The sequence below is a fragment of the Vulpes vulpes genome, chromosome 2 (genome assembly GCF_048418805.1).
Source record: "Vulpes vulpes isolate BD-2025 chromosome 2, VulVul3, whole genome shotgun sequence".
Classification (NCBI taxonomy): domain Eukaryota; kingdom Metazoa; phylum Chordata; class Mammalia; order Carnivora; family Canidae; genus Vulpes; species Vulpes vulpes.
This window is the reverse complement of record NC_132781.1, coordinates 76,901,242-76,916,910: the sequence shown is the minus strand read 5'-3', so window position 1 is coordinate 76,916,910 and position 15,669 is coordinate 76,901,242. Positions and strand designations below refer to the sequence as shown.

The 15,669-nt window shown below is 41.6% G+C and overlaps 1 protein-coding gene across 1 annotated transcript in view; it reads right to left on the bottom strand.

Annotated features, from left to right (window-relative positions):
* KDR (kinase insert domain receptor) overlaps window positions 1–15,669 on the bottom strand; it is a 43,874-nt gene that overhangs the window by 18,663 nt on the left and 9,542 nt on the right. The window contains exons 4-18 of the mRNA XM_026003601.2: window positions 15,195–15,325; window positions 14,794–14,962; window positions 14,066–14,205; window positions 13,264–13,441; window positions 11,671–11,785; window positions 11,418–11,581; window positions 9,432–9,585; window positions 8,386–8,509; window positions 7,761–7,869; window positions 6,565–6,906; window positions 4,304–4,450; window positions 3,824–3,955; window positions 1,324–1,430; window positions 756–891; window positions 283–387 (exon numbers count right to left, since the gene is read on the bottom strand). Of these exons, the coding sequence (XP_025859386.2) occupies window positions 283–387; window positions 756–891; window positions 1,324–1,430; window positions 3,824–3,955; window positions 4,304–4,450; window positions 6,565–6,906; window positions 7,761–7,869; window positions 8,386–8,509; window positions 9,432–9,585; window positions 11,418–11,581; window positions 11,671–11,785; window positions 13,264–13,441; window positions 14,066–14,205; window positions 14,794–14,962; window positions 15,195–15,325 (2,253 nt within the window). The remainder of the gene's footprint in view (window positions 1–282; window positions 388–755; window positions 892–1,323; window positions 1,431–3,823; window positions 3,956–4,303; window positions 4,451–6,564; window positions 6,907–7,760; window positions 7,870–8,385; window positions 8,510–9,431; window positions 9,586–11,417; window positions 11,582–11,670; window positions 11,786–13,263; window positions 13,442–14,065; window positions 14,206–14,793; window positions 14,963–15,194; window positions 15,326–15,669) is intronic.

Genomic DNA, 15,669 nt, shown 5'->3' with positions numbered 1-15,669 from the left:
CAGTTGTATAAGCTACGCCCTACCTGAGGGTTCCCAGGCAAAGTGGGGAAGTGGGTGAAGCTGAAGCCCATCCTCAACTTTGCTTGCCAGGCCATGCACCCTAGCACGAGGCTATAAAAGAGGAACTTTTTCCCAATTTGTACAGAGGTATCACCAAAGCTGTCTGCACGCTTGGCTAGTGGGCTCATCTAACCACAGAGCTGCTGATACAAGCGTTTCATCATGTTTACAAACCAGATGAAGCAGATAGAGGGATACGTCACCATGTAATTTTGCTTTTACCTTTTAACATTTTGACGGCCACTGTCTTGCAAGTTGCTGTCTTGTCGATTCCAAAGGCATCTGCTTCAATCACTTGGCCAAAGGCCCCACGGCCAAGAGGCTTACCTACAGTCAACAAGGACAGCAAACAAAACAGACTTGGACTATTACAGCACCAAAGTGACACGCAGAAATTCCGACTAGATAGGGTCACCATACATCCCAGTTTAATGTAGAGACTCCAGCTCAACTCCCTTGTCTTGGCTTCATTATTTAATACCTCCCCCTTCATTCTCCAAATGTCCTGCTTTGGGTAATTGTACAAGGACCCTACTTCTAAGTGACTAAAAGGATGATTATTCAAATTCAAGAGATGGAATGAATATTCTGAACCTGAATCTAACGTGTGAATAGACTGGATTCGTCTTCATCCTAAAGGAGGAAAAGATGCCCGAGCAAACCCAACATCACATTAATACCACTTGAAAACACACCTAGTTTTAGCCGGTCCCTGGGGAACTCCCATTTGCTGGCATCATAAGGCAGGCGTTCACAGTGCTCATCCAAGGGGAGTTCATCTGGATCCATGACGATGGACAAGTAGCCTGTCTTCAGTTCCCCTCCATTGGCCTGGAAAGCATTATTCCTTCCAGTCACATACGCTCTGTTGTCTGGCTGTTGTTTTTTGTGTGCTTATTATTGTTGTTTATAGAAGCCCCATTCCTGATGTCTCATTTTCAAATAAAACTCATGGAGTTTGAGAGTAAGTCCTATTATAATCCTACATCCAGTGTTCTCTCAACCCCCAAATGAGCTCAAAATGAAGTACTTAAATCTTAATTACACTAGACAGTCCAAGCCCTTTTCTCCTCTAGTGGCTTCTATCAATTAAAGCCCAGTGGTCCAGCCAAAAGAAAGTGGGAAAGAATGTTATTGTATTGAAATAAAATTGTGCCCATTGAGCCAATAACAATGGGAAGAAACAACTCAAAGAGCCCCAGTCAGCTTTCATTAATCATGAAAACCAACGTACATGGGATGGAAGGGAAATGATTTTGTTACCCGCTTAACGGTCCGTAGAACGATGACAAGTAATAACCAGAAGAACATGGCAATCACTGCCGTGCCTACTAGAATAATGACTTCCAAGTTCGTCTTCTCCTGGGCACCTGGAAAGATGCAACTGAATGAGCATCAACAGTTGAAAACTCATACCTTTTGATAGACAAGGACAAAGTTCAACACTAAAGCAAGATCTCAAGCTTACCAACTTGGAAAAAATCCTAGACAATAAGTGTCACAAGCCTCTAACTTGGAGAGAGTCTATAATATTCTTAATGGATAATTTAAAGTTTGCAAAACATTGCCCATGAAAATTTCCAACGATAAGATTCTTAAGGGTAGAAATTAAGGATATCAAGGATAGGAATGTTGATGTCTTAAAAGAAAAACATGAGGTATTTGGAGGAAAAGCAGTCTTGGAAGGAAAGAAAACAGATCACATTCTATAGGGGAAAAAAGCAGCATTTTTTCAATTCACAGGAAGTTCTTGAATAATTTATAGTGAGTGGCCCCTTTCTAGGGAAAATAAATGTCAGGTTTTGCACAGTCTGTTTTCATCTGTATAGAGTTTGAGAAAGGATTATATAAGAAAACAAGTGGCCAGAGAGTGATTGGTTACCATGAAGCTGTCTTGGGCCACTTGAACAGCTTATTTGATTCACACCTCACTCAGCCAGTGGGAGGCCCTAGGTGCTCATTACTTTAAATACGTCATCCCACATAATCTTCTCAACAATTCTCATTTTTTAGATGGAGAAACAAGCTCAGAGAGGTTAAGCTCCCTCATTAAGGGCACACAGCATGTTGGGGGAATGGTCAAGAGTTAAACAAAGTCCATCCAGCAGCAGTTACCCATTACACTACCCCGCCCTTGTGTGGCAGGAACCTGAGAAAGGAAAAGAAGAGAAAGCCGAGATGAGGGCATCCCGAATGGCCTGGAGATAAACTGAATTTAAACCATCCATGAAAGGTAAAGTAGAGGTCGGCAAGGAAAGCTGCAGATGCTCAGGGCTCCAGAGGACAGCTCTGAGTGGGAGAAATTAAATGCCGGAGGAGGCTTTCAACTAGGAGTGATTAGCAAAGAGGTGATAAGGAAGCAATTATCACCTAAGGCCTCCCACTGGCTGAGTGCGGTGTGAATCAAATAAGCTGTTCAAGTGGCCCAAGGCAGCTTCAAAAAGGCTGAAGGACAAGGAATTAACTAGTTAGCCACGTAAGGGTTAACAGTGGAGAGACAAGTACCAACTATGGCTTGGAAGTTGATTCTGTTTCTCTGATGGTCCTACTGAAATCATTTTCTTTTTATAGATAGAGATTTAAAAGTCCATTATGCATAGTATAAAGTTCAAAGATTAAATTGTCTGTATGAGTTAGTGTGTTAATAATATCCCCATACTAACATTTGGGAACCTACCAGAACAATTAAATATCTACCTCTCTCTTTCTTAGTATTCTTTTTGGGAAAAAAGTAAGTAAATATAAGCTCTGTGCCAATGTTCCCACTTTAGTCATGGATAACTGCAAACAGCCAGTGGAAACGAGGCAGAGCACGGGAGACCCCTGGAAGTCCCCGTTAGGACTGGGCCTAAACAGGAAGCACTCTGGAAGTGACAAAAGCACCATGTCACTTGAAATTGCTGTTAATTTCACACACTTGAAATCTTTTTTGCAAGTGCAATTCACGAAATGGTAATAAGCCTACAAATTAGAAAACAAGTCATCGAGATGTAACCCAATTTGACAGATGAAGGCAACTAAAATCTAGACTTTTAGAGACACGTTAGGAAGAGTACCTAAAAATTCATCAGTTATTCCTTCTGTCACCATCCTTCTTTCTTTCCCTTGCTTACTATTCCTTCACCCAGGTAATACAGTTTCATTCTCCACCTCCATGGATTATTTTTTTTTAAATAGGAGTACACTCCCAAAGAGAAATATTCTGTCACAAATTACCTTTCCCATTTGGGAAAATGCCAGATTTCACATCACTCCTGCATACACATAGGAGTTTCCTTTCACATTTAGACACCCTAAAACTTCCTTTTCAGGGACGCAATGGTTTATTGTCCACAAATAAATTTTAATTGTCTGTAGTCCAAATGAAAACGGTGCACCCTTGTGATTATCTGGATACCATTGAGTTTTCATGATTAAGCACTAATCCTAATGTTTTTCCAAGTATATATAGAGGTAACACTTCCACAACAAGTTAATCGAGCCATTCAAATGGAGAAAAAAATAAGGGAAAGGACAATATCCCAGCTGCCCGGCTAAGAATTTTTCCAAAGCGAGAATAGCAAGGATAGGAAATATGATGCAAGCAGAATGAAAATACCATTGGTTATGTTTTCTGGTTAAAATAATACATACTTAGATTAGAAAATTTACAAAGTACAAGGAATATCAAAAATCACCTATAATCCTCCCACCCAAAGTGTCTGAGTATATATACAAGCTAAGTTTCTAAAACCACCTGATGTGTCCATGCATTTCCACTGACCTTCTACTATGAAAAATGCCTCCACTTTTGCACACCCAAGAACACTGCATGCCTGGCAGGTGTAGAGGCCTTCATCCTCCTTCCTCACCCTACGGATGGTGAGGTTCCGGTTCCCATCTTTCAGTATAATGCCTAAGAGAAAAGAAAAACAATTATTTTTATTTGTAATGTAACCTGTGGCGCTTTTCAGGAAAAAATTTAAAAACATAAATGGTGTCCTATCCTTGGACTAGTATCTAATTCCAAAGATACTAGTGATACAGGATACGCTGCTGACTCCTCACCCCCCCCCCCCATTTCCATGAGAATTCAACAAGGCTCTGAATACTTTAATTTTGAATCTATGAAATGAGCCAGACCATGGGCACTAATATTGCTTTTTTTTTTTCTACCTAGAACAAATCAAGAAATAATGTAGGATTTAGATCGTGTCCCCGGGAGAGTTCTGCAACCAATGAGAGATAGACATGTTCTATTCACCTGAGTCTTCCACAAGTGTCTCATTATCTTTAAACCAGGTAATCTGTGGAGGGGGATTCCCAGACGTGGTGCATGAAACTTCAATGGTTTCACCAATACTTGTAGTCTGATTCTCCAGGTTTCCGGTGATCATGGGCGCCACGCGCTCTATGCACACACACACAAAATCACACAACATTCAGTTATAACTTTTGAAATGGTTTTAGCATCAGTTAACTGATAAATAGTATAAACTTAGTAAACAGTAAGCCACTGATTTCCTAAGCTGCAAATACACAGAGGTTGATGACAGTACCATTGGTCACCAGGTAAAGTCAAATGAAACAGGTCAGGACAGTTGAGATAAGTCACTGCTCCTCTATGAACATTCCTATTAGTGACTCTAGCTGATTGTCACATCACAAAATGAAGGTTGTCACCTTTATGGGTTTTTCCTCTAATTAGACACGGCTTCCCCCAGGGGGAAACTTTCCCTCCCACGAAAGTTCCAGCAGGTGACACCCTTGAAGTTTGCCATGTTTCTTTTGGAAAGTGCGAAACCTCAATGTAATTCAACAAAGAATACCTTATATTTATTTGGCTTTTTTTTTTAAAAAAAAAAACTCAGTTATATTATCTCTGTTGCTCACTTTCAACCCTGGAATGGACAAGAATATCAACCGTATTTCACAGAGGAAAGAGCTGCAGTTCATGGGGCGGGGTTGGCGGAGGGGGGAGGGTAAACAAGTCATCCAAGTCCTTATAACTAAGTAAGCATTTGGCCTAATAATAGAAACTGGTGAGACTGAAAGCCTAGTCCAGTGCCATTCCCACTAAAACACAAAAGAGCAACACAAAAATCCCTAAAGAAAGTCAAAGATCTCAAGAAAATTAAGCCCACGAGTATTTCTTTCAATGTATAGCAAAACTTATAAAATATAGAAATATTTTGTCCACAGCAATCAAATGGAATCTTGCTGAAAGAATCCACTTCAATATTTAGCAAAACGAGATTACCTCATTGGTGAACTACATTAGGGCTTAACAAATATCCTGGGCTCTGGTCTGTTTCTAAGAATAATTTTAGGAAAACAACTTAGGAGCCCTTAGAAAAGCAAAGCAGCTCATTGTGAGCACAAATTTCCTGGGCATGGCCTCCTTCACATCTCTCTCTGAATTCTTCCACTAATTTGAAACCAGACAGTCACCAAGGTGAACAGAAAACACATGGCCATGTATGTGATATGATATGAAGGGCCCTGGCAATGACTTCACCCTAAAATATTCTTTTGACATGTAAGTCTTAACACCAGCAAATACTATCCTAGGGTCTGTCTGAAGATACCTCTTAAACTTGCCAAGGCCTCTGAAGAAGATATTATTCCTCTAAAACTTTGGTATAGATTCATTCACCTGGGCAGTTTGTTGCCCTTCTTAAGAGTAAAATCAGAGAACACATGCATCCCAGAAACTGGGAAGGGACACTCATGAGGGGAGAAAATGGAGAGAGTGGACACAAAGAGAACTTTCCAGATCTGTCTCATTTCCCCAGAGACAGAGGCATGGCTGCACAGCTCCTGTGCAGGACACGGGTTTAGATGAGGTGTGGAGAATGGCTCCCTGGGGCATTTTACAAAGCTATCAGCTCATTAAAATCATCATCCCATTGATCCCTATGCTGGACTACATGGGATGACCCAGAGGTGCAGGCAGTGAGTGCAGCACCCCTCCCACGGGCTCTCCCAGGTCCTAAATAACTCTTCATGCAGCAGATGCCTTCCTGAGCACCTACTATGTGCCACTATGTTCCGTGATGCGAGCTACAGCAAGGAGTAAGAGAAAACAAATCCTGTCCTCATGGACACAGAGACCACAATGTGCCATGGCTGCCCTGTGGTTGCCTGTGTTTTCATCTTGTCTACCTACTCACCACTGTGAACTTCTGGAACCTTCTTAGCTCATAGTAGGCATTCCATGAATACGTGTCTACTAAAATAAACAAATGCCAAGGATAAAGCAGGAATTTTCCCAGTTTAAGCTAATCTCTTGTAGATACTAGTGAAGTCCTATCCTTAGAGCTGGAGAGGAACATGTTATTTTCTCTTTTTAATACATCACTTCACCACTATTGGCCTCTTTCTGCCTCCAGAACATTCAGTGAATAAGGCAAGTGTGCACCAGTCTACTTCCTATGCTCCTATAGGACAGTGATCTTACAGTCCCTAAAAGTACCACATTGAAGGCTTTCCAACTGTCTTTGATGACCAAAATTGCCTCCTTACCTAAAACTGTGAGCTGTCTGACCACACAATGTCTTTTCTTGGTCTTCCTGTCCTGAGCGAAGCACACATAGTCTCCTTGGTCCTGCAAGGACACATTCTGGAGCTCCAGGATCAAAATGTCACTTGTACCATTAGAGAACGTGGTGGCATTCATTCTCCAAAGAGCATCCAAGTTCTTGCAAACAGGTGTGGGCACCTCTCCCGCATGGACTGCCAGAGCCTGTGGGCCAGACTTGTACCACGTGAGGTTCTCAAACGTAGTTCTGTCTGCAGTGCACCACAAAGACACGCTCTCCTGCTCGGTTGGCTGGGTGTCCGGTTGCAAAGTGATTTCAGGGCCCCCTGAAATATAAAACCTATGGTTAGAAAATGATGATTTAATTTGGGCAACACACTATTGTCTTCTGTTGCCTTCAGACTGCTTTAAAGCACCAAGAGAAGTGAAGCCCTAGCAATCCCAGCAAAGGAATACAAGGAGACTACCAAACTAGACAGTTCGGGCTCCAAAATGTATTATTTTACCAAGATGCATTCCTCAGATACGTATCAAGTCTCTACTTTAGGCTCAAAACACAGCTTTAGAGATTAAAAAAAAATCCAAAACATATTGAAAGCAGATAATTATACCATGGAACTTTAAAAATTAGTTCCTCATTGACACATCACACTCAATGACACTGAAGCTATATTTATGACAACAAATTAGCCCGCACTGAACTCTTGACCACCTGGTCCGGTCGGCTAAAGCTTAACCATAAAATTAAGATGCACAATCAGAATCAGCAGCCCCTGAAACTGCCCCTATGTCATTGCAATTGCCTCCGGAAAACCCAGCACTGTCAACAGCTCAGCAGCAAGCCCACCAGTACTGATGGAACCCCAAGAGGCCAAGCGCTGTGCTAGACTGGGATGGTGGAGCCATAACCGTGATGCAGGATTTGTGGCTAAAAAAATATGCGAAACCATCCTCTCCCCTGAGGGAATGGGAGAGTCAGTTGTACCGACTTCCCACGCACCCAACAGCTGGCTGAGGAGTCTTCATTTATGAACCAAAGCATCCCCAATCAGCCCAAGTCCTCTTCTGAAACACCATGCCACTCCGGAATGGCAAGGGCCACAGAGCATCAGACAGCCTAGTGCCCCCTTGGCAAGAGATCTAACCACCCCCCCCTCCGCCCAAGGAGAGCAATACTCACTGATCACGTGGAAGGAGATGACCCTCTCTCCTCTCCCAACTTTATTGACGGCTTCGCATTTGTACAAAGCTGACACATTGGCTGCTTGGATAACAAGGGTACTTACAGTCTGTGGAAAAAAACAAATCCCGGGCTGTAAACGATGGAGGCTGTGTTTATGCTCATGCTTTCAGACTAAAATTCAACCCGTAAGACCTGTCTGTTCCATTCACACTACTGCACTGACCTCTCTCAAATCCATGCAATTATAATTACTCCGGTGTGGTTCATGCAATACACAAAACAGGCATTGGAAGCCGGAAAGCAAATAAAGTGTTTCAACTCAGCACTGTACTCATTTCCATACTTGTAAAATCAGAATCCCCTTACAACAGATGCAGAGATTTAACAGCATACATGTTTTATCTTTCTCTGATAAGATATTAATAAGTCGACGGCACTTCTCAAAGCCAGTGGTGTTTTCAAACTAACTTCATATGTCAGTATTTTATAGTACAATTAACGTGACCATCAATCGCTAATACCCCTCGCATACGACTGCCCCGTGCTTCCACGCCATCCTTCCATCCTCCCATAAAAGAGAGAGAGAGAGACAGATTTTCAAATTAAGGAACTTCGAACTCACTTTGTTCTTTCCTTCAATTAGGGCAAACTGATTCTTGTTGACTTCAATTTTATTTCCCCCCTGGAAGTCATCCACGTTTCTCCATTCTTTACAAGTGTATGGGTTTGTCATTAAGACAGCTTGGCTATAAGGAAGAAATAAGAGCTCTCATGATGCCTGAATTTTTCTTTAGTTCAAGTCCGTGGCAAGGAAAGGAGTGAGACCTCGGTTATTATGTTCTTAGAAATAACTTTCAACGCACCCTACCACGTTACACGATTTGGCGCCAATTAAAAATAGGCCTCGGCAAAGAAGGAAAAGGTTCTAGGTAGATTCATTCAGGATACAGGAGGGAAACAGCTATTCTGGGAACAAACCTCCATTCATAAATTGAACCGACAAGACAATTCAAGTTAATTTAGTTCAAAGGAAGACAAGGAAACTAAGAAGTCAATTGGGCTTCTTAAAGTAATCTCCCTGGGACTGTGGCCTTTGTGGAGGAAATGGTCAGCATCTGAGGAAGAAACTAGTAGTGGCCATCTCAAAAACAACAACAGGAAGTGAACTGCACGGGGTGGTAGTGGGTGGCCTGTTGTTCTGTCTTCCTAAGGATGTCTGGACTTGTGTTAGAACCTGATAAGCTGGGCCTAAGAATCCAAAGGCTGCATCTTGGCCTGTGGCTCCCTCACATCCATCAGCTCTTCCTCTGAGATGGACCTTCTCTCAGATAAGAAGGAGACAGTGGTATGCACCGGTTGACTGGAATAAGGAGAAACCCCAAAGATTGGCTATTGGCAAGGTGGGCAAAGAGCCTGCGTTTCGAGAAGTGTGCACACCAGGGCTAATTTAGGAAGAGAGGGCTAGCTAATCTCAAGGTGGGACATCCCAAGGAAAGGCATCTCCTAAAACGTTATGACATGGAGAAAGATGGTAGGATCGGAAAGGACCACTTGGGGCATAACTTTCTTAGGAACGGCCTTCTTGGGGTGGGGGGCATGGAGTCCTACCACAGTGTGGCCGTGAGAAATGCAAAAGAGCAGGCAACTAGAGGACGTAGGCCTACTCACGCGGGCTTGTAGGCGCACTCCTCCAGCTGCCAGTACCAGCGGATGTGGTGCGGAGGGGGGACGGCGTAGACCGTGCATGTCAGCGACTGCGTGGAGCCGTACTGGTAGGAATCCACCGGAGAGATCAGGGATTTCTCACCGATCTGGGGCGGGACTGGAGATGGGAAAAGCCACTTTTTAATTGGAGATACTCTTTGGGGAACAGAAAGCGGGAGTTTTCATCAACCCAAGCCTAGGATTTTGCCCTCCTTTTCTTTTTCAAAGAACAGCTAGACTTGGAAACAGGCGCTACGACTGCCGGTGACACCCATCATCCTCACAAGTGGAGGACTTTGTGCAAGTCTGGCCACCCTCTGCCTCGGTTCTTCTCAGTCCGCACGATAGGGGGTAACTCTCCCTGTGCTCCCAATCTCAAAAGATCAGAAAGAAAGAAAATCATCCTGATTGTACATTCATTACGTGCTAGCCGTTGTCTAAGTGCTCTGCGTGGGTTAATCCATTTAATCATATGTGAGAAAAATGAAACAGAAAAGTTAAATGACTTGCCCAAGGTCACCCACCTACCTCTCCTCCTCCTCCCTCTCCTTCCTCTACTTCCTTCCCTCCTTCCTTTCTCCCTCCCTTCCATTTCTCCCCTCTCCCCCTTCTTCTTTCTCACTCTTTTTTTTCTCTTTCCTTTTTTTGGCTCCAAAGTCACTGACACAAAACTCTTCTCCCATCACTAGCAACTTAAGGACTCAGATTATACTCTCAAATTTTCACTTTTCTATGTTAATTTTATATAGCGGGGTAAATGCTAGGGTGAATCAGTTGTTTAGTGACTTCATGAGTTCTTGAAATGGGGTTATACACTGTCCATTTTTACATCTTTATTTTGTGTTCATTTTCTTTCCCCCGCCCCCCACTTATTAGCTTCTTGCCATTCCCCAGCCCCCTACTCCTTAGTGGCTTCTAAGTGACATTGCTGGAACCTGTTTTCTTTATATACTCCTGAAGCTGAGATCCCAGCAAAGAAATGAAGCCGAGCTCAGTGGACATACAGAGTGGTGGCAGGATATACGGGGAAGCACCTTAATTTACAAATGAAGATCCTGAAGTTTTATTATGCCATGCCAGTAGGGAGAACAAAGAATTCCAACAGAAAAGCATTTCCTAAACTATGTTTGGGGCAAGAGATTAATGGATTTCCAGGGTGGGATGGGGACGCTCTGGTCAAATAACTTTGTTAAAGCCTCAATACTTTGTCTCTTCCCCTGGAGAATGGCAATATACATGGATATTATGTAAAGGTCCTGATAAGTCCTGTTATACAGACACCTATTGTACATTGACTTAATATCTCCTACACTTACTTGAACATGTTCCCCACCCAGAACGCTTTCCGTCTGGAAAAACGACATTCAAATCATCCTTAAATCAAAACCTTAGTATCTCCCTTTATAGCCTCAGAGTCAGATAGGTCCTAGTCTCTTGTTTTTTGGGGTTTTTGTTTGTTTGTTTGTTTGTTTTGTTTTGTTTTAATTGTTAAACTACCAACAAGCCAACAGTATCAACCTGCAAAGGCCTTCTGAGTTGGAACCGGCCTGTGCAACAAACTAGCAGCTTCCCACAAAATTCAAAAAGACTTACAAGTTTGCATGCCAGGTGCCTAATTCCATGAGACAAGAGCAAAGGTAGTACGACAACTGTCCCTGTAGGCATTCTTATTTCATAGCATATTGCCGTCGAGTGTATCATCTACATCAATACTGCACTTGACACCAAACAATCCACATACACAGCCTCTTAGGCTAACATGTCTAGAGTGCAGTGTCCTACACCTCAGTTTGACTCTACTGCTCTCGATCATATTTATAAATAGGAGCCCATTCATGATGTCAGTGAAGCAACAGGTGACAAAGGAATGGTGGCCTGGCTGTTTAAGAAGATACAGTCTTAGTCTTTATAATCAATTTTGGGCAGAGAAGGAAAACTGAATGAACTCACCATTCACAACCAGAGATATCACGTGGCTCTGTTTCTCCTTTGAAATGGGGTTGGTAAGGATGACAGTATAATTTCCTGTATCTTTTTCACTCACTTCCATAATCGTCAGGACATGCCCCACTTTTATTGTGTGATTGGACTCAATGGGTCTTCCATTTTTATACCTATGGGGAAAAAAAATCTCAGGAATTAGTATCATTTAAGGGTTTGCTTTCAGGTGGAACAATGCTTTGCATTCATTTGCAATACATACCATTTTATTTCAGGGGGAGGGTAACCAAGGTACTTCACAGGGATTCTGACACGATCTCCCACAGTGGCTTCCACCGAAGATTCCATGCCACTACCAAAAGCAACAAAGGGTTTTTCTGAAAGAAAATAAAAATAATCATTATTTTAAATGTCAACTTATTATAAATGATCATTTGGTTTAGTTTTTTATTTCAAGTGAAGAGTCAAAGATCTGGAGAGTCTGCACTGCCACAGTTCAGGGATTTCCCCACACTTCCTTTCTTTGGTCACTGTCCAGCTTCTCCCACACAACTGGCTTCTGCATTTGGTTTCCTCTCTCTCCAGGTGCATACTACAAGCTTACTGACTGCTCAAGTCTCAACCAAGCATTTGCTTTTGTGTGAAGCTCCTCTAAGTCCTCCAGGGATCTTGGTTGCTTCTTCTCCGCTCCCCTGGCACTTTTTATCTACCTGCCATATGTCCCAAGGACTCAGTCCTCAGACCACTTGTCTTTATCTACACCTTCCCCCAGACTCAGCCGTAAACTATCATTCACATTCCTCCTAAATTTGTATTTCCTCCCCGGCCTTCTCTGGGTTCCCGGTTTATATATTAAATATCTCCACTCGGATGTTTAGTGGGCATATCCAAATAAACACACCCAACACTGTTTCTCCAAATCTTACTTCCCTGTCAGTCTTCCTTATCTCAGTAAATAAAACGACCATTCGCTCACTTGCTCACACTAAAAATTCAAATCATCTTCCATTCTTCTCTTACCCCCTACAGCCATTGAGTCAAAAGGCAGATCCTGCTGGCTTTATCTTCAAAAATATATCCAGAACCATATCTCTTCTCTCCACTCCTACCTCTACCAGTTAGTCCAAGCCACTCACCATCTCTCACCTGGATAACTGTAACTAGCCTCCCAACTCGTATCCCTATTCCTGCCCTTATTTCTCTGAACTATTATGAGAACTATTTCTCATAAAATACATAGTAGTCCTATAAAAACATAAACCAGCGCATGTCTCTCTCTGCTCAAATCCTTCTATGAATTCCCATATTATAAAATCCAAAATCATTACCAAGGTCTCTAAACTGGGTGCCATATGAATCATCACCTAAACTGAGACATTTATGTGTTATTATGTGACATTATTATAAGGGAAAGAGAATAAATAAGAAACAAGGCTATTTGTTCAAAGCCCCACAGATAGTAATTAAATCCAGGCCTCCCCAATTACAAAGACCATGCTTATTCACATAGGCCTCTCAGCCTTGCAATAAAATGAAAATTTTAAAACTATCTTCGATAATGATATTCTGCTTATTATACTACGAATAACAACATCAACAACCACAACACGTTAAATTTAGTGAACACTTACTATATTAGCTCATCTCATCATTAAAGTTGGGATTTGAACCCAAGCTATGCTCTTGACCTATAAGTCATATGGCCTCCCTAGCCACGTGACCTCAAAATGTCTTCTGAATGGAGCTCAAAAATGTCTTCTGAATGAACAAAATAGGAATCACTAGTGACCTAAAGGTATTTAAATTATCCCACTTCTCAAGGCATGGCATAATTCCAAAGGAGATCTTAGCTTACCATGGATCCTGATGAATGTGCTGTTCCTCTTGGTCATCAGCCCACTGGAAGCTGCACAGGTGTACCACCCTTGGTCACTCCGGGTTACACCATCTATAGTCAAGGTGCTCAAAAATTTCTTCATCTCACTCCCAGACTGGGTTTTTAGGTCCCGGTTAACAAGTTTTTTATGCTGATGCTGAAAAAGAGTTCACTGAGTTTTCAAAGTCTAGCACAACATTACCTGGTAGCTTCTAGATACCCACGAGATCAAGTCTTGGCCCTCGGAGAACACTATTCATGCTAATAATAGGGACTTCAGAACTTTTCACATGATCTAGACAACCAATATATTTGGTTCCAGGAGAAATAAATGGAACCAACTGAATGAAGATTTTTAAGGCCTCACATAGTGGGAATGAGATGGGTAGGTGCTGCACAAACACAAGCAAATATGACCACTGTTTATGGAGAAGTATGTCTCATGCCACCGTTTAAAGACAATTTCCCTAAAAGCAAAAATAGAACAAAGACTTTGGAGCACAGAAAAATAATGCAACCTGAAAAGATGTAATCACAGAGAAAACTAATCTTCAGAGCCTGATGGTAGCAAAGTGGGACAGAGTTCTTGGCATTGCATCAGTTTTACACGGATGCTATATGTTCTGCAGTTCTTTTAAACTGTGTGTGCATGTGTGTGAGTGTGTGTGAGTTAAGGCCCTTACATTTTATCTGGCCAGAGAAGTCCCTATCTCTCAAACAAACTCTGTTGGGGCTTATTATCAAAGTATTGAGAGGTCTGGCTTTCAATTGTTAGTGTTACCTTCAAAGAAGGGTATTCCCAGTTGAAGTCAAGCCCTACGTTTAGTTCAGTTCTTACAGTACAATTTAAGACAAGCCTCTCTCCAACAGACAGCTCAACTCCGTGAGGGGGGCTGAGAATCACGTCATAAATCTTGTACCCTAGAGCAAGTAAATTGAAAACACAGAGAAAGAAAGAGAAAATAAATGTATAACTTTGCACAGATTTTTTTTTTAATGATGCAACTTCAGAATGTGCCATATCATTTTTCCCCTAAGGGCCTCACCAATACTTGGTAACTCCCAGCAAAATGGCCTAAGAGACTTACAAAGCAGACCTGAAGGAATCTCAAAGACAGCCCAGTGGAGAGAAAAGCAGTAAAATTTGAGTAGTCAATAGCCAATGAAGCCAGCTTTAGTAAATTACTGAGCTTTCCATAAAAAAGGTATAATTAAAAGAACTGATGCCAAGCAATGCTCTGAACATTGAATTTTCCATTAAATATGCTCCGATAATAATACTCTTTTCCATCCTTGGCCTTGGCAAGAAAGGAGAAAAACTCAATTGCACATAGGTTTACTTGGTAGAGAAGAGCAGATGTAATAAACTGCCCCACACCAGATCTTAAAATAATATATTTTTCAATATCCTTTGTTCTTCTCCCTATATCTTCATCTCCAGGATCTTAATAGAGGAAGCCAATCTTTAATATCTGATATTAATCATATGGAAAGAAACTGTCCACTTACCTACAACCACAACTATGTACATAATAGACTGGTAACTTTCATCATTAATTTTTGCTTCGCAGAAGACCATGCCAGCATAGCTGATCATGTAGCTGGGGATAGTAAAGCCTTTCTTACTGTCCCAGGAAATTCTGTTTCCATCAGGAACAAACCTCTTTTCTGGATACCTCTGAGTAGAAAAAGAAACATCAAATATTGAATAAAGTGCTTTCCAAAAGTGAAAACCATGCAAAATGATCACTAAGGAATTCATCACTAAAGAACATAAATTAGTTTTATTTATTATCATTTTGACTCTTCTGAAAGGATCTTTAAAACAAATGGTTGATAATACATAATATATAGCTACCCATCTTAACATCAGGAAAACATGAGAGATGACTGAAGAAGATGTAACTTACTGCACAAAGTGACACATTGAGGTTGGAAATGGACCCAAGACATGGAATCACCACAGTTTTATTTTTGTTCTCAGTGATGTACACAACTCCATGTTGGTCGCTAACAGAAGCAATAAATGGAGACCTGTAATCTAGAAGAAAATTTAACTCCATTAGTTAATGGCATTTGCTAGAAAAGTTGATCTTGTTTCAAGTTCATAAGCTCTAACCAGAGAAGTCAATGATTGAGAATGACATTTCACACCAGGCAAAGGAATCCACAGGTTGGTGTGCTGGTAGATATCTGGCTCCAAAGATATGCTGCAGAAAGGGTATACGCACGTGTGTGTGTATGCGTGTGTGTGTGTATGAAAAATATGAAAGAAAACTCCTAGAATGAAACTGACTCTTTTCACTAGGATCATCAACAAGTAGAATGTATTTTATAGGTTTCACATTTAAGCAGATGTTAGATTATAATTTTCTTCAAAATGAA